This window comes from Amblyomma americanum, chromosome 11 (genome assembly GCF_052857255.1).
Source record: "Amblyomma americanum isolate KBUSLIRL-KWMA chromosome 11, ASM5285725v1, whole genome shotgun sequence".
NCBI classification, from domain to species: Eukaryota; Metazoa; Arthropoda; class Arachnida; order Ixodida; family Ixodidae; genus Amblyomma; species Amblyomma americanum.
Genome location: NC_135507.1, coordinates 54671693 through 54697121, shown reverse-complemented (window position 1 = coordinate 54697121; position 25429 = coordinate 54671693). Strand labels below are relative to the sequence as shown.

The window sequence follows — 25429 nt, the reverse complement described above, 5'->3', positions numbered from 1 at the left end:
CTGGCCGAAGTCTCGCTTCCATATTTTAAATCATATTCAGAGAATTTATATTGCCAGATACATTTCCTTCTATGTATGGTCACAACCATAGGGGTGTTTGAGTATTTGAAATTTCGAATACGAATAAGTTTGATACTTGGTTCATATTCGACACGAGAAACTGATATTTGATAATTTCCTAATCACAAATTCTCGAATATGCCAGCGACTGAATACCGCGCAGACTTTTACAAAATCGACCGCGGTGAAACCACAATGTCTGCGAAAATTACCCAAATGCAAGTTTAAAGAGAGAAAAGCGCAAGTTAAACAGTACAGAGCATAGCCACCTCTAGAGGAGGTTATGCATGCAGAGGTATCCTTTTCGATTTTTCTCCGCGGTTTATCGCGTGGACCATTCATATTCGGACGCTTCTTGGACGTCAGGCGAAATTTCGCTATGGCTTTCCCACATGCGACGCACAGTTGGCACAGTGACGATGTGACGACGCACGATGAGAACAAGATGGCCGACCATCCACTTCCATACAAACGCAACTCGAAAGCGCGTTTTTTTTTTTTTTTTGATCCTTCAGTAATGCGTTACAAAGCCCACACCCATGGCATTCGTCATGTCTCCTCCACAACTGTCCTAGCGTTAGCTCCACCACCTCGTTTTGGCCAAATATGATACGCGGGAAATTCTGCTCTCGAAATGCTGCACCAAGTTGTTTGGTTTATGGAGGTTTAATATAATAATAGTTGGTTTTGGGGGAAAGGAAATGGCGCAGTATCTGTCTCATATAGCGTTGGACCCCTGAACCGCGCCGTAAGGGAAGGGGTAGAGGAGGGAGTGAAAGAAGAAAGAGGTGCCGTAGTGGAGGGCTCCGGAATGATCACGTAACTACACGTTCCACCAACACAAAACCCCGAGTGCGGAGCAGTGGGAGAGCCGGCTCACCAGCTGCGAGCTCGCCGCCCAAAGGGCAACGGTGCAGCACACAAGCGAAGCAGCGCGACTCAGTGGAGCCCTGGACTAGGAGCCCAACCCTGCTTTGAAGGGCAAGAGTCTGCAGCAATAAAAACGAAGACCGAACGCTAAGCCCTTAATGGACCAAATAAAGTTTTTCTCCCTCTCTCGACCACCTGGGGATCTTTAACGTGCACTGACATCGCACAGCACATGGGCGCCTTAGCGTTTTGCCTCCATAAAAACTCAGCCGCCGCGGTCGGGTTCGAACCCGGGTACTCCGGATCAGTAGCCGAACGCCTAACCACTGAGCCACCGCGGCGGGTCAGGTTTGACGTCCTAAAGCGACTCGGGCTATGAGGGACGCCGGAGGTACCACATCAGCGTAAGTGGTGGCGCAAAAATCCCGCCCGCGCACCTAGCTTAATGTTCGTAGTGGCAAGCGCGACGACGATCAGAGGACCGCGACGCTTAGCTTCGACAGAGTCCTCCAGTGCTATTTGATTTCAGAGCTTCGCCGCTCAGAAGCGCTTTTTCTGGTCACCCGAACCCAGCTGCGCGCCTCTTTCGGACGACGACTTGCACGTCGCTTGTTATTTATCTTTTCGAAAACACTCTCCGTTCGTCCCTTACTTACGTCCGCATTCGCTTGCACGCCGAAATAGCGCGCTGATTACTATCTTTTCGGTGTTAGTACGGTGCAGCCTCCTCATAACGTTTCACCATATTTTCGTATTTCCGGCACCTTGTCAAGCATGGAATACTTTTAGCTACCGTTGACGGCGCACCGCAGGCGACCTGGGCGCTAGGTCTGAGGGTGAACAAGGAGGCGAACCTAAGATGTGTTCAAGAAACAGCTCTAACTTCAAGGTGAGAACTGAATAAGTGAGACACAGCTACGAAACAAACCAAAGCGCTAGTTTATTACATTCAGATCTACCAGTACAACATTTACCCTAAGCAAGTTCTTTGAACACCTGTACATGCAATTTTCTAAAGAAAAGCAAGAACTTGGTAAAGGCATACTGCAGAACAAATTGCTTAAAGCCTACAAAATGGGAAACAACAGACCGAGCCAAAGGGTTTCACTGCGATGCCCCATTTCCACAGCGTCGGGCATGATGCACATACAGGTCCGGGTGCGAAGGCATCAGGTGGGCGCTGGTGGCGCCAGAAAATGCGGCTGAGAAACACTTGGCCCTCAGTGGGTCTCAGTGAGCGCCGGTGTGTCTGAGGAACAACGCGGCTTGCACTTGTCTAAAGGCAGTGCCAAAGATCCCTGTAACAGACTACTAATCTCCTGCAAGAAAGTCCCGCCATGGCCACAAGAGGGCGACAGTCATGTTTCCCATTCATCAGCGCTACACATTTGGCTGGCAATGGTCTGATACAGTACAACATTGATATGGCGGCAATGAAAGATGTGTGCGTTGACAGCGCTGACTGTGTTGTCACCGAGTGGGATCACATATGATGACACGGGCTAGTAGACCAACCGAAGGAAGCAGACAAAGCGGAGCTGAGAAGTGACGATGAGAGAGCGCAGAAAAGAAAACAACAATGCACCGGGTGAGGACGGCACTCCTCTCACCCCAACATGTCATAGATGAACATGGTGAAGGACAGGAACCGAATGTTCTTCTGCAGACACGCCGGCCAAAGGAAGACAGAGGGAACGCACACTACAGGGCTCACCAACGAGCCCAGCACAGCAGGGCCAGCCTGTGTGCCGAAGGTTCGCTGTGCGTCACCCTGGGCTGTGCTGGAGAACACACTGACTGAGAAGAGGAGGGTGCCTGCACAGCTGACTCCGGCAGCAGTCACTCAACATCTGGACAAGTCAACAACTGGCCACGACCACAGCTATAACAGTGACAGCTTCTGCAATGACCGCAAGAGAGCTCAGTACCACTTGCTTTAGAGCACCCAATCATCCCCCACCAAATATCTGCCAGCAAATGATTTTTGACAGGCAGATGATTCTTCAGTTCAAAAGAAGGCAGTGGGTGGGAATCCACAAGTTTCACAATGTGTAGGCTCAAGCATAATGAAGACTGCAATTAAGCTGTTGAGTATGGCTGCACCACATGCAGGTCTTTGCACATATTGAGTTACATCTAAACACCATTGCACTGGTCTCCTCTCTAAGCAATACAGGCAACCTAAAAGCACATACCTGATTAAAATGGCAGGGAGATCAATGCGTCAGCTAAGGGCAGAGGAACAGATAAGCAACCGTTATCTGTGGCACACTTCAAGGGTGACACTCTTCTGTTGCCCCCCATTAAAGCATTGCCTCAGTGCAGATTTTAGCGGTCCCCTTGAGCCCAACTGTGAGAGCTTGTCTGCAACAATTGGACCATCTGTCGCGAGGAATGCAGAGTCAGCTGAGGCAACCTCGCATCTGGTGGCTTCAGTTCCATGAAATAGTGTCGCGTTTACAGAGTGGTGCACCAATCACATGTGCTGAGCTTGTAGAAAGGCTCAGCTTCAAAAAGCTGCACCTTCGCTTGCAACGCCTATGCATGCGCCAGGCACCACGGCCTGATGGATGATTGTGGTGCTATGGAAGGCTCTGCCGGTTGTGTGATCACATCAGGGTAAGTGTGTGATCAGCGTCATCCGATTCTCGCAGCGCCCATTGCTCCGGCGAGCCTCTCTTCATCCTCGGGCGATGCCCCCCACGGAGGCGAGGGCCACATTGATGCTCCCCGCTCCATTGTGGGGGGCAGATGCGGTCGTGGCGACGGCGTCGACAGCGGCACCGGCGGCGGCGGACCGCGGACGCCACCACGTGCACCTGGTGGCGCCACAGGGCATGATGGTGTCACAACGCGCTGCCGCACCGACGAGCCTCCCCAGCAGTCGCCATCGGGCGCCTGGTATGGCAGTCCCGTGGTTGGGTCATAATAGCCTGGCGTGTACGGAGGCGGGGGCTCTTCTGCAGAGAAGAGAGAACCCACTGTGGCGCAAGTGCTGCACAGCACCACGTAAGGCACATCAGCCACTCCAATTAGGGTCATTCCATGCCAAACGCCCCAGGTGTTGCGCTCGACCATCTCGAATTTATTAAAAAAAATCATGGAAACTTATCCTAAAGTGTGTAATCAAAGCCTGAGCTAATTTTGCCAAAAAAAAAAATTATTTGTGAGGTGAGGGCAGTGAATATTTAGAAAAGGCAAGAAACAGGCACTGCTCAATAATTAATAAAAAATTCAAATTTATAAAAAACGCTTCACAATTTATTTCATTGACATTTGCACAGATTCTGGGTTTCGATATAATTCGGAGCATGCAGCTTTAAGGCGCGCTCACACTGGCGGGAAGCTTCCCGCGCCGGCACAGCGTCAGCGTCGACGCTGCCTCGCAGCTCCTCGGAATGACGCTCACACTACGCGCGTTTTCTCGCTGCGGTTGTCTTGGAATGTGGAGAGAGGAGGCGCTGAGGGAGGACCCGAACGAGCAGAAAGAGAAGGGGATAGTCACGTGACACTAGAGAAGACTGGAAAGCGCACCCTGCTAGCTCCCCTCCCGTCGCCCTGGCAAAGCAGCCGCCGAGTGCCCCGGCCGGCCGGACGCGCGCAGCCTCCGCCGACGGGGTCACTGAACTGGGACCGACGTCACGGTTCACGGTCGGCGCCCATTGGCTGTCCTTAATCACCGGCACGGGAAAAATAGGTACCGAACCCATCGCTCCGCGGGACGGGAGAGCAGGCTGTCCGCGGGAGAAAAACCGGCTTGGGCGGGAAGCGGCACGCGGGAAACGCCCGGCGTTGCGCGTTTTCCCGCTAATGTGAGCGCCCCTTTACAGGGCATAAACATTAAAAAAAACCAAAAAAAAGTGTGAAAAAGTACCATTTTTGTCATTTTTTTTTGTTATAAATATTAATTTGCTCTTGGGAACTCTGACATAGCCGTTTAGTTTCTTTAGATGTCCAGTACATACAACAAATGTTACAGGTGATGAAACTGCGTACATCAAGGTAAAAAAAATACTAAAGTTGAAAAAAGTGTTACCCTGAGGTGGTCCTAGTAATAATACAAATAGCTGGTTACGTATAACAGTTTATTGCGTTTCATTTCTGAAATTTTTATCGAGGTAATTTTTGTTTAAAGTGAGAAAAGAATTTTCGAAGTTGAGCTCTCGTGCTGCAAGTTGCGTTGTCTCTTTAAGTTAATGCCTCTGCACCGCAGAACACGGCACCTGGCATGGCACGACACTTATGGCCAGATAACAACTTCAGTTTGCCGTCGTTTGCCGTCACGCATATTTAGGGCTGAAGCCAAAGAAGACATCGCGTGACATTCAGTGGATGGTATGCAATAAATGAGATCGTTTTCGCTTTCGAAGTTTGAACAGACAAGATTTGGTGAGGGACAGCCAAGAGAAGAAAAGCAAGGGTATTCAGCGTGCTGTCTCGCATGGACCACGAGGAGGGCTGACCAGCTGGAATGGCAGGCGCATCACAAGTGCTTTATTTATATCCAAATAAGATTGTGGAGAGCACGCACCTCGGAGCGCACATGAAGGTGCGAAGTGCACACCGCTGCGGCGAGTAACGCGAGACGCACTGGCGGTGAACGCGGCCCGCTTGCGCGCAGGTGTCTTGCTCGCATGAAGGTGCTTCACGAGCATAGTGGCTCGTCTACAGTTGTCGCTGGAGTATTAAGGCAGAAACTGCACTGATTAAATCAAATACAACCAAGACATCACATCAGAAACAACTGGGCATGAGCCTCTGATGGCCACTAAGGTCAGGTACCACGTGGTGGTGCTGCGTCGCGGACTGTTTCAACACAGGATCGTTCTGGTCATTTCCAGATCGGCGTCTCACAAGCTCTTATGCTGGTGCTTACGTCTGTCATGGCGCTGGCAAGAATGACTACCTGCGACAGAACTACACCACGCATTACACCACAACAGAACTACACTACGCATTAACTTAAGAGACGACGCAAGTAGTAGCACGAGAGCTCAACGTCAAAAATTCTTTTCACACTTTAAACAAAAGTTACCCCGATAAAAATTTCAGAAATGAATGGCAATAAACTGTTTTAAGTAACCCGCTGTTTTATGCATTTTTACATAGGGTGAAATTAACGAGTGTTTTTGGCTCAAAATGCACTTTTTTCAACTTTAGTATTTTTTTCTTCCTCGATGTACGCAGTTTCATCACTTGTAACATTTGTTACAAGTACTAGACGTCTAGAGAACCAAAACGGTTATTTCAGAATTTCCGAGAGCACGTTCATATTTAAAACAAAAATGACAAAAATGATACATTTTCATACTTAAAATTTTTTTAAGATATTTATGCCGTATAAAGCTGCATGCTCCAAATTATATCGAAGGCCAGGATCTGTGCAAATGTCAATGAAAAAATTGTGAAGTGTTTTCTAAAAATTGCAATTTTTTATTAATTATTGAGCAGTGCTTGGTTTCTTGCCTTTTCTAAATATTCAAACTGCCCTCACCTCACGAATAAAATTTTTTCGGCAAAAATATTTCAGCCTCTGATTACGCACATTAGGATAGTTTCCATGAATTTTTTTGAACAAATTGGAGATGGTCGAGCTCAATGTCTGGGACATTTGGCGTGGAATAACCCATTACCGAGTCATGCACTACTTTCAGCCAGCACACTTAGTCTACATTAACTCCATGCAATACAGCAACCGACTACTGAGTGCTTAAGACAAGGTTCAGCAAAATACAAGAATTAGAACTACTACCGGGGGCTCTTAAGTCTGCTTATATGCTATGAATGCGGAAGCATTGTGCACTGCCGCTGTTTCTCTTGGTGCGTTTGCGGTTCGTGCATTTGTGCAACTTAGGTTGCGTTGTCCACCAAACTGCACATCATTCAGAGCTCCATGGGTTAATGCCCATATATGCAGAATTGGTCATTCTCTACTTAAAGGAACTATGCAATGAATAAAAAGTCGCTTGTAAATGTTTTCAATGCTTAGATATGATGCTAAGAAGCATTCACACCAAGTATGGGTCTTCGGAACTGAGCCGGCAATTTATTATCAATTTTTAAAAAATTCGCGGGCCGATTGGTGTGCTCGTAGTGACCGATTTTGAAACTAAAATCGTGAAAAAAGACGTCACTCTACCCATGACGTCACCAGGCCACCACACGCTCTTATTCGCTGGAGCCACGGCAGCCACGACGTCACGGGCACACTTCCGGAAGCCATGAAAATCGTCTGCTCGTACCGCCGCGCGACCCTCTCGGGCAAGCGCAAGCGAGGGCATTGCCTTCGCGAAAATGGTTTCAATTTTCCTCTGCCGCCTCCTTCTGTCGGGAGTTTCGGAGCCACTCGCAGTGGCTCGCCGAGTCGCTGCTGTCGTCGCTGGCATTCAGCCAGTACGGCGTGAACGCATAGGGCTCGATGCCCATCGCGGCCGTAAGAGCGAGCAGTCGCACCTCGAGGTCCGGGTCCATTACTGCTAACTACACCAGACGACAAGCAAAGAAACCCGACGCGCGCCGCAATCACGCCGCCGACGCTGCTGCTGGGGTGCTAGGAGGGACAGCCGGAAGTTAGCTGTTTTCTTTATTTTTGTCCGGTGCCCCGCGTGTACGAGTTGAGGGGGAGAGGAGGAGCGTAATTTTTAATCGTCTATATCTTCGGTGTTATTGATGCTAGCTTAAAAGACTCTTGCGTTGGGGTGACGAGTGATGAAATGCCTATCTCTCGTCTGCTTTACGTAATCTCAATTAATTTATTGCATAGTCCCTTTAGCATTCATAGAGTCCTCATACCACTGCCAGTGGCAGCGGTTCCTGTCATAGCCACCCGCAGCGATTGTGCTACCCATGTTGCTCGTTCTGAGCAACTTCTCGTGCAGCTGGCTCGACGCTCCTCCAAATTTACCTGAACCTCCTCCAATTGGCTGCAGCTTACCCGGCGTTCCTCCAAACTTGCTCAAGTTACTATCCGAGCTTCCTCCCATTGGCTGCAGCTTGCACAGTGCTTCTCCAAATTTAATTGAGCTTACCCATGTTACTACCGTGTAACGGTAAGCTCTGGTAAGTGTCCACACTTTCTGTTGACACTTTCTGTTGACACCTTCTGTTAACACTTTCTATTAATGCCACGTGTGAGCCAAGTCATGCTTACGCATTCAAAATATGGATGCACAGGGTCATTTTATGACTCAAGGATGCATTTTGCGGAACAAACTGAAGACGGCAGCATTTTTGATTTGGATGCCCATACACCAGCACCCACCATGTTCTGAGGAGGTGCGGCAGTGTATGCGTTCAACAGAGGGTGCACTGAGGCATGACTCACCAACAGAGGGGCAGTGTGGGATGAGGCGGTACTGGTAGCAGTGGTACTGCTCAACGCGGTCCTTAGCCCTCTGCACTGCCTGCTTCATAGCACCAGAACCTACAACATGCAATGACCAATATTGCTGAAAAAAAAAACAAAAACACCAGAAGGCGACAGCCAGCAGCTAGGACTGGTGCAAAGCCACCAAAGCACACCCTCTACCACCTTCTAAATGTCTCTTTTGCACTTGCTGAATTAATTTTCTTAACGCAGCATTGTGCTACCCACAAAGTGCCCCTACTTGCACAGCCAGCAAGGCCCGTAGTCAGACTTTCAGTTCAAGGCATGTGCCTGCGATTTCCTTCCACCCCAGTAAATAGCATAGGTCTTCAATTCAACCAAAAAGCATAACACGGCAAGCAAAGCAGGATGCTCGACTGTGGGCTGCCTGGAGAAGCCAATTACTGCAGTATTTACCCAACAGTAATACAGGCATGATTGCAATGCAAGGATATACTTTGTGGGTATGAAACAAGGGACAAAAAAAAAACGCATGAATGAAAAAAAGATAGTCACTTTTGCAGGTGCAAAACAAGAGAAAAAAGCGCACAAATGTAATGAGAGGAATGAGGCCGCAGCATACGGAAAGTTGGCTTGTTTTAGATTTATGGGATTTAACGCCTCAAAGCAACTCTGGAGTATGAATGATACTCCATGTTTTCCACTAAGTTTACAATCTAGCGTGCTATTATTGGTTATCAGAACCTATGTGCCAGGCAGGCACATTTAATGCCTCAAAGCAACTACGGAGTATGACTCCATGTTTTCCACTAAGTTTACAATCTAGCGCGCTATTATTGGTTATCAGAACCTATGTGCCAGGCAGGCACGTAGCAAGGATTTCTCTTCGTGAGGGGACCCCCAAGACATTTTCTTGTGTCAAAGGGGGACAGGGCGAGAAGCGAGCAGGTGCTGGCTGGTGCAAACTCAGCAAGAGCATTCCTGAAAGAAGTGGGAAGTAGTGGACTTGATTTTGGGGGCCCACCTTGGATGCATTTCCTGGTGCCAGCATAGAGCCCTATTCAAAGCCCACACAGAGCTATCTTGGCCATTAGATTTCTTTGAGTGGCGTTTCTACTGACCTGAAACTGGCTGTCTACGCAGAACGCTTGTTTAGCAGAAGCCCATTACAATAGCGGCACCGAGAATATTGCACAGCAGAAGAAAAGTGCACATCAAGGAATCATTTCAAGTTTATGGAGCAAGTTACACAGGGCGTTTGTGTCCCTGACTTGTGAAACAAAAGCAGTGAAATGCACCGCAGTCCTTAAATCCTGATCACACCATCCAAGCATAAAGCTCATCCAAAAGCTGCTCCCCTGCTCGTCTTAGATGCGTCTCACAGTACAATACATACCTCGATGGGGTGCATTTAGCAGGCAGGACTGTCCAGTACAAAAAGGCCATATTCAAGAATGAAATAAAAGGAACAGAGGGAGAGAGAGAGAGAAATGACTGTACCAGTGTACTTGAAGTCATGCAGAGCTGAGTGGAGTGGCACATCAGGCATGTGGGCCGCAATCTCGCGCTGGGCCTCAAACAGTAGGGCCCCTCGGTTGGCCAGGGCCAGGTATGCATCGCTGAGCTGCAGCAGCCCCTGCTTCAGTCGGATCAGCTTCACCGCCTCGTGCTCCTGGACTTTCTCCAGCGCTGCAACGGCAGTGGACGAGGAATCAGCGTCAGGCTCAGCATATTTCATCCAGCATATTTCAAAGAGCACTGCTGAGAAAGGCAGCTACCCGACACTAATCATATACCATACAATCTTGATATGATCGCCGCTGATACAAATTTCAGGAAAGTACATTCTTATAATTTCCTGACCACACTGTAATGTGAAGAATGCGAAGAATTTCAGGCGTTCCAAGCGCTCTCTCGCGCCACAAGGGATGATACGAAGACAGGAGCTGTCACTGCACCCTTGCGCACTAAGCGCTAACCTCACACCACCGATGAACAATCGCCAGTCAAGTGGCACACACCACAATCGGTGAGCAGTGACATGGGGCTGAAAATAAATTTTGTCAACTGCAAAACAGATCTGCGCGAATGCATTTCTGTGTTACAGCATGCACATTTTGTTTGCTTTTGAATGGTACAAGTTTCAGGTGATACAAATTTTTTTCATGACCACGTGGAATTCGTACCATCAAGATTCTACTGTAAAAGACAAGAAGAACGTCCTCACCATTCATCACAGATATCAGAATTCCTCAACTCTTCAACTACAATGCACACGTGTGCCTCAAAACTCAGCCACCCGTACTATACTCCCACAATCACACTTCATAACTATGCCATTTGAGAACTGATAAGTAGATGAAAGATTTCGCAGGCTCGGTTTCGTGGAAAGTCTGTGTACAGCACAACATTCTAACCTCATGCACTTTCATCATGACAAACATCAAAGCATTTACCGTGAATGTGTTTCTGGAACCTTATCTAATGGACGAGAGGCAAAATGAGGGCATCCAACTACAACTGGGCGTAATGAAACAGAAAAAAGTCCGAAATTTTTTGTTACATGCAGGCTTTCGTTACATCCAGTTTTCGCGTCAAGATTGCGGAAATAAAACCCAAAATGAAAAATAAGTGTAGATGAAATGGCCTGGCAAAACATGTTCACAGTAAACTCTCTTAACTCGAAGTCGCAAATATGCAGACATTTCAAGACCGCATTGATAACTTGAGCGCGGCGGCAGCAGCCGCCATGGTCCCCACTGCGGACCACACGACGCAACCATGCGTGGTGTGGGGAGAGTGGGGGAGTCGGAAGCAACCGCCTCTATCCGCATGCTCAACTCCTGTAAAAAAAAAAAAAAAAAACAGTATCTTGGTCTGGATGTCCGCTGCAGGCCTCGGAAATAAGACTCTTCACCTCGTGTAGCCGACACTCTCTGTACCCCGCCATGGGTAGGAAACTATGGCTAGTTTCGGTTTCCACTACTTCAGCGCACCTGGTGTCTGGAAGAGAACTGATGCCTAAAACTGAATGATTCCTGCACACATACTTGGTAACAGAAGACAGTGCCTTTCCCCCAGCCAATCCAAGCTGCTCAGTCAGCACAATAGGCAGCAGCAGTGGCCAAATTGTCTGAGGCGCTGGGATACAAAGTTGCCCTATTTTCGCTGACGGTGGTTTGAACCCCACTCAAAAGTGAAGTTTTTTCTGCTAGATACCGTTGGCATGACGATGGTTCAATGCTCTAGTTGGCTTCCCCTCTGCCACTATGGGAAAAATTGGTGCTGACATGTGTATATGCTGGACACCAAAGCATATGAAAGTTTCCTACACCTGTTCCCACTCCCGCCAAGCGTCTGCTGTCAGCACCTGCATCATGCGAGCAACTGAGAGGCGGTGATGGGTGTGCACTGCTCGTCCCATGTGGTGTTCTTTGTCATGTGCTATCATTTTGTGTTGCTTCTGAACATGGACTATTCTAGTGCCACATGGTGTGAGGCTACAAAAGTTAAATCAGCGGAGACTGCGCGTTTTCCACCGAGAAGCACCAATCACACTGGTGCACGGTGCGTTATGTCAACTGCGTTCGGTCGATTCAATCGTAACTGTTCCTCTCATGGTGGTTTGTGTTTTATTTTCATGAAACTTTTGCACGATTTTAAGTAATGCAGCACAAGTTACAGGACAGTCGGCGTGGCGAGATCATTATGTCAAGGTTGACTGTCACAACACCTTCATTACATGGAATTCGCAAATACACACACTTCAGTGGGGGCAGCGTTGGGGAATTGAGAAACTTCGTAATATCAAGAAATTCGTTACATGGAAGTTTGTTACATCCAGAGCGGCTCCACTTCAGGGTCAAGGTGAAACAAGTTTCTTAGAAACGCCAATGAATATTTTCAAAAACAAAAAGAAAGTAAAGGAGGAAAAACCCTCTGTACTCTAAGCACCACATTATTAGCAGTGGAGAAAAGCACATGGTGATGTTTGAAAAGCAAGAGATGTTTTTTTTTTCACATGCTGAAGCAGTCACAGCAGGCTTTTGTAGAGCCTTAGCAAACTTCCTGCCATATACCCCATTTTCTTAGCAGAAAAATTCCCACGGAAAAAGTATTTGTCCGAGCAAACATGCTCCTGGAATTACCTTAAGGGCAGCCATTTAACAGCCATCGAGCACACGCAAAAAGTTGGTATGCACCCAACCGAACAGCCAACTCACTTTCAAACTGCGCCAGGTCCTTCGCACGCTCCGCCTGAGCCAGCTTCAGCTCCAGGTTGCTAATTTCTTCCACGGTGGCTTTCTGCACAACAGTAAAATGAATACTGGTCACATTTAGAGTGCCAAACCACACACTCCACCAGTCATCTTCAAGAAGTAGCCCGAACACACACTTAACACAAGACCTTAGAGCAGTGCGCACTTCCAGATTCCCTTTCACTTGCAAGGGCCAGCAAGAAATAAGATTATGAAGGGCAGGCCAAGTGCATTCAAGAGAAAGTTTCAATGTGAGAAAGAAGCTAGACAACAAAAGCGAGGAAAACAGATCACATAGCAATGAGTCTTCATTCGTGCTCTTCTGAGGCAGCATTAAACACACATGATGATCCCGGTGACTGTGCCTACAACTTTCCTAGAAAATCCATACTTTGTTCCTCTTGCCCTTATCTTCCAACTCAACCTGGGCTCTACACTAATAACAAAGCAGCTGCAATGGACATAGACAGAGAAGCCTGCGTCCTGTGTTTGAGCACCGGAATCCCCTCTGTCTACATCCAACAACTCAATCCAACGGCGCAGCTCTATTTTAATGAAAAAAAAGACCAATCAGCCCAAAATTCAATCTGCGCTCAGCTTCATACTGTTTCTCCCAGAATAGCTCAGCACCGCTGCTGCCCTGCCGTTCACAGACACGGCGAGACAAGTGGCGAGAGATGTGGAAGTGCTAGCACACCTTGGCGGCCCGTTTGAGCTCCTTTTTGATCCGCAGCTCCTTCTGTTCGCAGGCAGCCAGGGCATTGCGGGCGTGGTCCACCTGCTTCTCTCCCTCCAGGATCAGCTCAAACTGGTGCCGGAAAGTCTTCAGGTGCTCTGCGCCACGCAAAACAGCGGTCCCTGTAAGCTCAGGCTCCTCAGCAAACGTACAAGGCTGCACTCGCTTTGCACACAACATTTGGGCAGCCAACATTAATTCATCCCTAAATAAGGTGACATAAGCCCTTGTAAGCCTCTTTACGTTCAGTTTCGGTAAACAACCACCACCCTTTATTTTTACCTGCGCAAACTAAATGACAGACCTTAGATGTCCATTTTGTTGTTCTTTTTAAACTGCTTTTCAAAAGTTCTCTTCCTGACGGCTATCCAAGCTGATGAATGCCCTTTTCAATTAGAGATTCCAATTTTCCAACTAGTACACTGATCAGACACATCTGCTTATAGGTGCCTTCAGGAATAACCTCATCTGCAATCGGTCAACAAATCAATCGCTTAAAAGAAGCCACGATACTGTGCTGTGCCAGAGATTATATCTACACCCAAGCGGCCTGTCGTCTTCAAACAAAGATATCTGCGCATGTACAGGTGCTGACAAAAGTTTTTGGAAAACGAGGATTACAACAAAGTTTAAAAGGAGAAAACATTGAATTTTAATCCCTCAATTTTTTTTCAGCTTAACGAAAGTAAAGGTTCTTGTCTAAGGTGCTCTATTCCGCAACAGTTTTGCTAGAAATGCTGTAGCCGATTTTTACCGAGAATTTTTCGATCAGTGAGTGTGCCTGTTTGTATGTAGGCTGATGCTGCACACCATGATCAGCAAAAGCGACTGCATGTTGGCAGAAGTGATGTACCAAAAAATAATGCAATCTCATCCCTCAGAGAGGAACTAGACATTTTTAACACAGAACACCATCCATTTCAGTTTCTACAACAAAGCTATTACGGCACAGTAATGTACACCTTGTCGCCGAAAGTTTTAGTAGACCGTGGTTGCAGCTTCATCCAAAAAATGCAAAGCAGAGTTGCCACCTAGTGACAAAAAAGCACACCTTCTGCAATGCGAAGGATGCATTGCTTTTCATCGAAGGGTGCACTGAGGTGAGCATAAACTTTAATAAAACATGAGGAACACCTCTGCAAGAAAAAAACACTGTGCGTCTAAAGAAAAAACTGACATTTTACCAAGATGTGCTCACGTGGTGCACTATACACTGATAATGGCAGGGTTTCACTGCTAGATGGCACTTTATGCAATGTTTAATGCCAAATTAGAATTACAAACTCTCATTTACTTGATACTGCAGTGCTCAATTCTCACTTTACGAAGCACCACCTTTTCATTTCCACCACAAACTCGTGGTGCATTTTGGTCACTGGTCGGTCTCTTCAATACTCCATTTCATACATAGCAGGCAACGCTTCCAAAGCTAGCACGCCTGTTCGCGCAGGCTAAGTCCGCACCCAAAAAATAGTTCGCCCTACGAGCAAAGTGAACACAAGCATATTTCGTTTAATCAGATGTTAAGTGTCGTAAATGGCAATCTCTTACACTTCGTTTTACTTCTTGCCACATTTTTATTTTCCAACTCATCGAGACTTTGAGAGGTACGAATGAATTTGGCGGCCTGATACGTGGCTGGCAGCGCGAATCGCCTTTAGTCCATCCACGCCTAAAAAGTAGTTCACACTCAGTGAAAATTATAGCAAGAGGGTCCGAGTACTGAGCGCCTCACAGCTTCAACCATAATTTTCAGTACTACCGCTTCGTTTTATAGCACTCTTTGTTTTCGTTCGAACACTCACCGATGGTTCGGGAAGGACGAAGGATACGTGGCGGAGTAATATGGTTTTGCAGACGCACTACTTCTGCACCATTCGCAGCGTTGCCTGCTATGTATGAAATGGAGTATAGGCCGGCTAAACTGAAGGATATGCTTAGCGCTTCTCCGCACGACCTGCACAGTGCACCTTTCATAGTCTGGCTGTGCCTCTAGGCAGCGAAAAATTCACATTTTTCATGATTTTGGTGTTCCGAGAACACTTGTGGGCACCTGGACATATCACCTCAGTTGTGTTCAGTTAGGTGCCATGTCTTTCGTACGTTTTATTTTCAAATTCTCGTACCCACCATGCTAAGGTTTTAGAAACATTTCCATGATCAGGATACGAATAAATAAATTAAAAGCATATCAGACTCCCAGCACGACAAACTTAGCTAAGAAAATTCCTATGCATGACGAATAATGCGAGGTTGATGCTTATCTTAAACCACAGCAGTGATGCCCTCCATCTATTGCGACTCGTCACACTTAGTGCAATAAGTGCTCTTATTGCAGTGATCTCACTGCAAAGCCATTTCAGTCATTTTTTTTTTCACGTAACAGAGACTACCAAACAGCTGGCATGCTCAGATCTCTTTCTTTAGGGGGCACTTCTAATAACACAGATAAGTATAAGGCCCATCAAGTAAAGCTCACCTTAGAGGGAATCTCCTAAACACCATTTCCTTTTCCTCAATTACTCAAGAGTAGACACACTGTTAAAAACTGGAAGAGACAATTAAGCTCTGCCTTAAGGCTATGATGCAATAGCATTAATGGGTTAAAGTCCATATATGCGAAGCTGGCGATTCTCTACTTAACATTAATAGATCGTAGCAAGTCCTCATAAAGAGATGCACCACTGCTATGCAATGGCAGGTGCTGCCACCGAAGGGGATTGTGTGACCCAGGTTTCTCTTCCCGAGTAGCCTCCCATGACCAATCATTAATTTAACTGCCATCTGCCACAGTGGACAGGTTGTGATGATGTCACAAGGTCACGTGACCTATGTGGTCCGCCTAGGTTGCTTCTCTAGGGATTTTTCGTGGATTTTTCTTTCACGGCCGCCAACGCCGGCTTTTCTGTGACATAAGACCTTTAACGCTATCACGCTACAATCAAGTACATGCAGCACTAAGCCACACGCGAGCACAGCCATTCCAAAGAGCACTTTCATACAAAATACACTGCTGAAGCTTTTGTATCTTGGACAGAGCAAATGCCAGAGCACCACTTTGTTGCTGGAGCACATGATATGCAATAAGTAACAACGAATATCCCCTCACCCACAAAGTCCTTCTGGATGTCCGTCCAGAGGGCATTCAGCTCCGCCAGCTGAGCCATCACGTCCTGCAAAGTGCAACGAAAAATGCACACACACTTCCTGCGCCATTCGCTAGGCTGCTGGGACACGACCAGCAAACCGTGCGCCAACAAGTCACCCTTAACTTCAACCCGTATTCTACCACACAGTTAAGCCCTAAAGTAAAAAGATAATGTCAGAGCAGTTACTTGGTATAGGCCCAGGAAGACATTCACACTCTTTTCAGTTCCATTTATCATCTATAAACGGTGTGGTCACTCGCTAAAGAGATTGGCCATGGACAATTTATGCGCACAGCAGCAAGCAAGGGCTCCAGCCCACTGGAGACTAAAATCTTGTTTGGCAACAGCAGATCTTACCCCAACAAATGCCTGCATAACATGGTGCTGAAAAAGCACCACTGGTTGGCAGGCAGGACTGTGCACCCCTCACAGCAGAAATAAACAGACATGTTGCAATGCAACAAATGCCCCTCGGCTACAAGGGCAGTACAGAAAATAGCAACTTCAGAAGATGATACCACTTAATTTTCTGCGCTACATCAGGGCTTTGCAAACTCTGCCCCGAGTCCCTAAACCCCTGAACACGTTTCCCTCTTCCCTATCTTTTCTGCACTTCTTTACTGCAGAGAGTGAGCATGTTGTAACTGTTTGCAGATAACTCCACTGCTACAGCCAGACATGGGCTGTAGTGAACATGGGCATTCCTTCAGGGGACATGCCTCAGTGCACCCATCTTTTCATGCAAGTTTACCCGGAAGGGGTGAGGACAAAATTGTTTAACTGGCGTGACTATCTTACATGCAAGGAAGGCACAACAACCTTGCTTTTGACCCCGTAAAATGCAATTTCCATGCAGCCACAATCACTTCGCAGTGGCAGACACCCTTACTGCACCATTTTCCTAGCATTAACACAGAAGCATTTAGCAAGAAAGTGTTTGCAACTTCCGAGACAGAGAAATGAAATCAGAAAATAGGCCAAGACCATGATGTATTTCAGAAAAATGTGATCAGGGTTGCTCTCACCTGGATAATCCTGTTCTCATCGGCCTGAGCCCACAGCACCATGTCCTGAGCCACTGCAAACATCAAAGCTAGTCAGCCATGGTTTCTCCATCAAGGACCACTTTAGTCAGGCTATATTACATTGACACAGGGAGCTGATTGTGACTAAGCTCACCTGAGCATTTCCCTGCCAAACCAGTACTGACACCTGTACAAGGACATGCAAGCATCAACAGAAAGACAGAAGGCAACTCTGTACGGAAGCAACCTGTGCTTGTGGCAAGAGGCAACTGTCAAGGTGAAAAGGATCTGATATTCAAGAAAGCAGTGCAAAGACAAGACATAACGACAAAGTGACAAAAGGTTCATTATGTGTAGTCTCTGCACTGTATTTCTAACATTATTTTGCCTCACTTATCGTTACTCTAAACTGTCTACCGCACTAATACTTTTTCCACCATCAAATTCATAGCACCTCTGCATTTACAGAGTCGCTCAGTATGAAAGGGGACACGCGAGCACGTGGCCGTCTCATTTTGTGAAATGCTGCTGTCGAAAGCCAGAGAGAATGTGTAGCAACAGGTGCGAAAAGAGCAGCTGGCATAACTTACTACACATGCTGCCAATTCTTGTCGGATTTCAGCAGTAGCGTTTTGCGGAAAGTGGCAGCCACATGCTCGCATGTGTTCCCTTGAAAGGGCACTGTAGAAGGGCACTTGTAGACCCTGTAGAAGGGCACTTCCAATAGATACCACTGCCACGGAGCAAATTTCACATTACCAAAGATCGTAACTTTTTGTTTAAGTCCCTTCGGCCATCTGCTATATTTAACGTACACCAAAATCCCAGTATACGGCCACTTGTGAACACTGAACACTGAGCTTCATTGACCACAAATTCTGGTGGGTCACCTGGGCTAAAATTTGTAAAAACTGAAGTCAGTTTGACGAGGCCTAGGTAACCCTTGCAAGACAGCGCAAACGAGACCTCTGAATAAAAAGTAAACATGAAAATGCATTCCAAATGCGCACTTCGCCTCCAAAGAAATGTGGCTGCCGTGGCCAGATTTGAACCCACAAGCTCATGCCTCGCTGGCAGGGTGCCACAGCCGCAGAGCCCCCATGGCAAGTGACAATGACACAGATGTCATCATGCAACTGTTGTGTTAATAAAACTACATTAACTTTGATGAATGCCACGTGTTAGAAATGACAAAATAGACCACATTACAGGGGTTTAGTTAGCTAAGCACAGAGAACGCCACTCTCACCTCCGAGTGGCAACTAACTTGAAACAAAAATTTGGGGCTATGCAAATGTCTTTGTGCAATGAAAATTAATTACTTTAATCATATAATTTTCGTTTCTTGCCTTAAGCGTCATCAGTCCACTATGCAAATCCTGCTAGACTTGCATAATGTGAGTGTCGCTGTCACTTAGATACAAATTTCACTCAGCATGATCCCAGCTGCCTCAGTATGCACTTTCATTGTAGGCACACAGAGTCGGGGCACAAAGACTGCAAAAGCTCCATGCAGTCAGACTCTGAACACTTGTTCACTTCGAGATATACGATTAGATGAGCCGACAAAGAACGCACCCACACTTGACACTTATATGCTTCCAGAGTATTCGGAGAGTAAAAGCAGATAGAGTCGAGACCAAACAGTGTGGATGAAGAAAAACGCAATCAGTGACCAGAGCCCCCCTTTCAACTTTCAAAAGAAGGCAGGCCCATGTGATATCTGGACAACAATGCAAGCCCTTTACACGAGCACAAAAGCAGCTCTAGATAATGCTCAGACATGGCAACCATGTTTGCCCTTTCTCACAAAGCAATAACAAAATAACAAAACAAATATAACCGCTGCTATCACTCTCCTATCAGAGTGGCTGCTCGGACAACAATGTTCCTGCTATTGCACAGAAAGTCTGCGGGCTGAGTCACTGTGGTTTCAGGCACCATAGCAAACCAGGAGCAACCGTGAGTCACAGGTGTGTCACCCACAGCTAAACGCAACAGCACCAGCTTTTGTGCCGATTGATTCCTAGTACTCATCATCCTCAACAAAAGACTGGGCCAGCAACCTCTCTCTGCCAACAAGTATAAACACTCAGCAGGATTGCAGCAAAAGTCGATATTTTAGTTAAACACTTAGCGGATCACAGAAGTTATAAAACTCATAATGGTGTATGGCTCTTCTGGCACTTCCAACAACAAATTTTCTGCTGTGCCAAGCAAATGGGTGGCCTCAAAAATTAACTGTCAATCCTCTAAGTGCGTGTCCCTGGCTTTTAACTGAATGAATTAAAGGCAGTTACAGTGCACGCAACTACTCTCATCTGGAAAGCCTCCCAACAATTGATGTAGCCGCTATTGCCGTGAAATGACAGCACGAGGAGCTCCACTTCAGTGCACACAGACTGTCGAAACAAAGAACACTGTTCACCGATGCGTTGCAACCGGAACCAGCGCCCGACGACATGGCAGACTATGTTTCACAAGAACGGGCACTAATTCAAAGCACTTCAACTCTCTCTTCTGCCCTTAATTAAGGAGGAAAGCTAAGCAAGTAGCACTATTCTTGACTGCACAATATGTTTATTATTTCAGCCTGCCAGTAAAAAGCTCTGAATAGAGATGCATGCCCCATAGAAACCCTAGCTTGCTGCCACAATAAGAAAGAAAGCATGTTTTCATGCCAAGTTGACTGCTGGACCGAGTGACAATAATGAACGTACAAATCCCTTGAAGTACCAAAAAGGGGCAACGACAATTTCTGCAGACCAAAGAGCGTAGCAGTGTGCTAAGCCGTTGATTTTCTGTTCCCACTTCTATATCCCGGCACACTATCTCATAAGCTTCGCTATTTTCTATGCCATGGGAATCAAAGATGGCAGCCAAACCGACAGGAGGTTAGCACAGGGATATCCATTTACACTTGGTTTGAAATACGAGGGCGCAAAACCACGCTGTGCTGAGTTAGGTCACACTATGCTTCAAATGGGTCAAGAAACAAACGCTAGTTGTACACATTCCAATTGAAAATGACGAGAAAAAACTGGCCTGGGCAGAATATGCAGTACACCGAAATTCGACTGGTGTACAATTAGAGTGATATTAGTGGATACCAAAGAAAGGGCTACATAGTCGCGGGTGGCAGAGAATGATCAGGATTGATGCAGTTAAGGAACGCAGATATATTAGGTAGCTGAACCTGGTACAAGAAAGGGGTACAGATCACCAGGAGAAGCCTTCATCTTGTAGTGGAAACAGCTTAACTAGTGATGACAACTCTCCACATAATTTTCAGGAGTGCAAAGCAGGCACAAGCAAAGAGATTGGATCATTAAGCACATCTCACGCTAGAGCAAGTGACACCGCATCCATCACATCCCACAGATTTGTTCCATTAGAGCAAAGAGAAATGGTCTTCCAAGAAGGTAATGCACACTGCATTTAGAACAACAAGCACAGGACCTGTTCAAGATCTCCCGAAAATAGCCCTGTTTCAAGCGATAGGCTAGACCTTTGGCAACTATGCAGATTGCTCTAAGGGCACTTGAATGTTCATACACAGAGCAGTGGCTGATTCTGTTAGTGACAACGCAAGTGGATTGCTCAGCCAAGAACTTGAAGAAAGTGTGTATCCCACACATCACCCTTTAAGTGGCATACATCACAGTAAGAGAACAGCCACCTCTAGTGGAAGCTTCAGCAAGACGTGTAGTGGTGCTCCAATGAACAGCGCTGAACAATAGTTTCCAGTGGCAGACTGACCTGCGTTCTGTGCCGTCAGGAAGGATTTCATGGCAAGCCTGACGTCCCTGAGCTCCGAGATAACCAGGTTCAAGTCAGCGTGGCCTCCATTGAGAGCCTTCAGCCGGGCACCACTCCTGCAGCCAGAACGATGGCACGTGACTCACTGCACTCGGGACGATATCATGCACTTCGTTTTTCATTGTAGCAGTTGTCGTGAACCATATTCATAAGGCACAAAAGAACTGTTTTGCCGTGCACTGCATCCCACTAAATGCTAGCTTAAACTTTACTAAAAACTTGTAACCCCATCGCTACATACTACAAGTTCGCAGATGCCACCACAACACAAGGTCACCCAGAATTTCCGACCATCACAAACACCATTTATTGAGGATCTCAAATGCATCTAAAATAATTCTACTTTTTTTTTTCTTTTGTTTCTTGGTTGGCTTTTGTGGCACACAAGTCGATAAGGCCCTCATGCACCAGAAACAGGGTTAGAAATGTCTGTTGTTCTAAAGGACTGAAGGTTTTTAAATTTAAAATGTTAAAAATTATTCAGAACATTTCCTTATTATAGGAAACTAAAGACATGTGAAGTATCAACAAAGAACTGTGACATGAAGTGCACTGAAATGGTTTTTTTTTGCTGGTTTCTCATGTTTTGCACATGAAAAAGGAATGTGGTTTACTCTAAGCTCATTTCCGCATGTTTCGCACAGAGATTTGTTCCGATTTGCAAGTATGAAGCTGTATGCAAAGTATGCGTGTCCAATGCAGAGGACGGCATAAAATCGCTCTGACAAAACGTCCTCGGTGTCGGCATGACATTGATTCTAAAATTTTCGCAGTGCATTTTTGCATTTGAATGATACGTAAGCCATAATAAACATGAATCATCACGTGAAATTTGCTTATGCTCAGTACCTCACTTACAATTGAATTTCTTCTACCACTCACTCTGCCCACAATCCCTAATCAGCTCTTACAAGAGGACGTCAACATTACCAGAATGCCTGTCAACAGCTGCACAATTTATTTGTTTAGTATGAGTGCTTTACTTTCTTTGCACCAAGTTTTTGACTTGCTCATATGTTGCACTTTGATCACGTAAGGCATACAGAAACTGCAACATAATAGCCCTTTGGTCGAATGTTTAGAGGAATCCCCTAAGGTGGAGTAGATTTGTACATAATAATGGAGTAATTACTCATTGGCATTCACTCAAGCGCAGCCACATGGCTAAAACATGATTTGCAGTCACAAGGCTGCACTTCGGTGGATGCCAATGACTAATACACTACATTATAAATATACTCCACCCTGGGGAGGATTCCCCTAAACATCTGACCAACACTGTTTCCACTTCGAGTAATTGATGAAGTTGCTCTCGCCGTGCCACAAGCTTACCGTCCCGGTTAGCTCAGTTGGTAGAGTGACTGCTCTGGTGAAGCGGTGGTCCCGGGTTCGAACCCTAGACAAGAGGCAATTTTCTTTAACTGTAAAGTTTCTGAGAAAGCTGTACAGTTTTCCTTTGTAGCCGTATGGTTGCACTTGGGTGGATGCCAATAAATAATTACTCTCTTATTATGATAGCACTTTGTTCACTTGCTCCTATCCCGGTTTCTTCAGCAGTTTAGCATGAGTTTGAACGAATTAAAATGGCAATACAGCAGCTATATAGCAATTTTAGAATGCCTCACGTGATCTCAGCCCCACTTGTGGCATTGCGAACCATCGCCTGGCAACTGAACCCAAAACTACAGGCAAAAAAAAATTTAAATACAAATTATTTCTTGATCCCTGACAAATTCCATGTGGTGATCCATATTTACTCATGTCGTACGCATCATTCCAGAGCAAAAAACAATCGGAAAAATTTGATGTCTCCACTCCTCTAAAAGGTTCCTTATCTTGCTTCAGCTACAGCCCCGAGTGCTGCCTGCCCAAGAAGTACAACAAATAATAAACACACGAGAGAGCAAGAAGCAAGAATGCCCGCTGCTGGCCCCTTTCCAAGAAGGGCACGACCCTTGCTGCTGCGTGCCAGCCACTGCCTACTCAGTTACTTAATAGGAGACAGGGTCTGCACAAAAACATTAAGAAGCAAAATACTTAAAACTGTTTTCAGCAGTTACGCCAGCCTGAAGAGCAAGTTCGAAACATGTCCTCAGACCTCACATGAATATTCTAAGGTAATACCAGATGGTTTCACTGTTATGGTTAACACTAGTTGTCAGTGCTAGTAGGAATAATGGAATGTAACAAATGCACCGAGAAACCAGCAGTAATCATGGTTTTCAACTCGCTCTCACACAGCTGCATGGCAACTTACAAGGTAGTGGTGCATCACGAGCATGCTATGCAAGGTGCGATAGCTGATTCGGTTTAAAAGCCAGAAAGGTGGCATGCTTTTTTTTCAACCGCAAAGCCCGAATAGTGCTCCTCTCACAGCTGCTAAGCCCTGCACAAACCGCTGTCACTCTCCTTTCCACGACAGAATTAATCCTCTACAACCTTGAGAAACACACCACATGCCTCGGCCAGCAACTGCAGGCTGCTCACAGTGGCAGGGCAAGTCTCCAAATAACAAGCATCTCTCTAGATGCTTCTCGGGCAGGGCCTCTCTCATTCACCATCATCCAATCGGAGCATCCAAGTCTCGAAACCGCTCTGAACTGGTTCCTTCCTACCTCGTGTAGCACACGACGGCGAGGAAAAAGACATTCTAAAATATGTGCACGCACAACCCTGTTTATGCGCGTAGATTTAAAAAAAAAAAGTTAATGAGGATCCGTGCGCATAAGTCTGCTACATCGCCGACTTGGGTCGCGCCGTGAGCTGCCTTGGCTATGGCCCGAAGCAAAGCTGTTACAGCGGCACCGTCCCACCTTTCCTTTGACAACGCTACATCCTCCACGCGGGTCGCGGTGGTACCACAGCTGGTTGCGCCATCTGTTGTATGATAAAATGTCGGGTCTCCGTGAGGGAGAGAGGGGGAGGGAGGGGGCACTTGTGGAGTCGCGCTAGCATCACCCAACCGCGCAACGGCCGATAAGGTCGAGCACCAATGGGCTACTGAGCGCGACACAAACACAGGGCAAGCTTCTGGCAATGTAGGCGGGGGTCGCTGTGTTTGCACGCCTGTTCTTGAGAATCGCTTTCGCGCACCATTAACACAACCTTAACGATTGATACACGTATGAAGATATCCACAGCCGCATCCAAGGCGCACGCGTATTTCATGGCTCGGTGGGTTTGCCTCCGCGATTAGTCACGTTATGCAACTATGTAGATTTACGCATCTGGATTTCCACACGCGGTGCGCCTAGTTGACATAGTTTAAGCTGGAACACAGCTCGAGTGAATGGGAAAACGAGTTCGCGATGAGCGGTCCGCATTTCGAGCTCTCGCCTGGCGGCCTGCTTTTCAGCAACAGACGCCAAAGTACGATGATGCGCGCCCATGGTACGGCCTCGCGTTTCGGGCTTCCCAGCAAGCCTTCCAGCCGCTCGCGAGCGAAGCACGGAAACGAAATTGTGCCAATTTGCTTCGGCACCAAGGACACCTCACTGAGCGCTTTCCACAGAGACGCAGTTTATTTTTCCGCCGACGACGACTCGGCGCCACGCACGCGAGTCGTCGAGCAACTCGACCGAATCGGCACCCCAGGCGCGCGTAAAAGCGCTTATTCACGGCCGGTATTCGAACGCACGACATGCGTAAAGCAGTAAAGAGCCAGGATACCTCCGAGAAAGTGTCCGGGGATGATAATCCAACAATCGTGCGGGTAAACTCACCGCCGAATAGCCCGGCTGGCCCGATCCATGGCGAGGCAGGAATCGAGGAAAACAGGTCGCCTCGACACTTGCGCACGCACACACACGCACGCAAGCGTTGGAAACAAAGGCTCTCAAGTGAGCCGCATCTCCCCACTGGCAGCGGCGTAGGAGTGACAGAAAAAGCCTTCAAGGTCGACCGCGCCTGGCGCAATCCTGGTTCTGGTATGCTTTGCGGGCGATGCGACCAGCTGAGGACGGTAGGCCTAGCATCGATCACGCCGATGCAGGCGGCCGATCAGATTCGTGCACGCGGCCACAGTTCACGGCTAAAACGTAACTCCACGCACTGCCATCGACGCCACCCGCGTGCACAATCACGGCGGCAAGCCAAACTGTTTCGCGCCGACGAAGATAACCGCTGTGACTCAACGCGCACCGCTTGAACCTCGGACTGCTGGCAGCAGCAGCTGACAGCGGAGG

At 47.1% G+C, this 25429-nt stretch overlaps 1 protein-coding gene across 2 annotated transcripts; it reads right to left on the bottom strand.

The window, feature by feature from the left end:
- Positions 1 to 1846: 1846 nt before the first annotated feature.
- Positions 1847 to 25429, bottom strand: LOC144111006 (uncharacterized). 2 transcript variants are annotated; one of them, XM_077644091.1, is made up of 9 exons: positions 24968 to 25429; positions 21186 to 21301; positions 17427 to 17479; positions 16362 to 16425; positions 13214 to 13350; positions 12481 to 12562; positions 9758 to 9946; positions 8255 to 8353; positions 1847 to 3925 (listed from the first exon to the last, which is right to left on the bottom strand). In XM_077644091.1, exons 1-9 carry the CDS (start codon positions 24994 to 24996, stop codon positions 3777 to 3779), a joined length of 918 nt encoding a protein of 305 aa, XP_077500217.1. In that variant the 5' UTR covers positions 24997 to 25429; the 3' UTR covers positions 1847 to 3776. The 2 variants fall into 2 exon arrangements, with proteins under 2 accessions (XP_077500217.1, XP_077500216.1); XM_077644090.1 differs by having other exon boundaries at positions 1847 to 3890.

Coding starts and splice junctions, on each gene's coding strand:
- LOC144111006 (XM_077644090.1), bottom strand. CDS start 24,996: ATGGATCGGGCCAGCCGGGCTATTCGGCG. Junction 17,480..21,185: donor CCTGACGGCACAGAACGCAG/GTCAGTCTGCCA, acceptor TGATGTTTGCAG/TGGCTCAGGACATGGTGCTG. Junction 13,351..16,361: donor CATCCAGAAGGACTTTGTGG/GTGAGGGGATAT, acceptor TGCGTGGCGCAG/AGCACCTGAAGACTTTCCGG.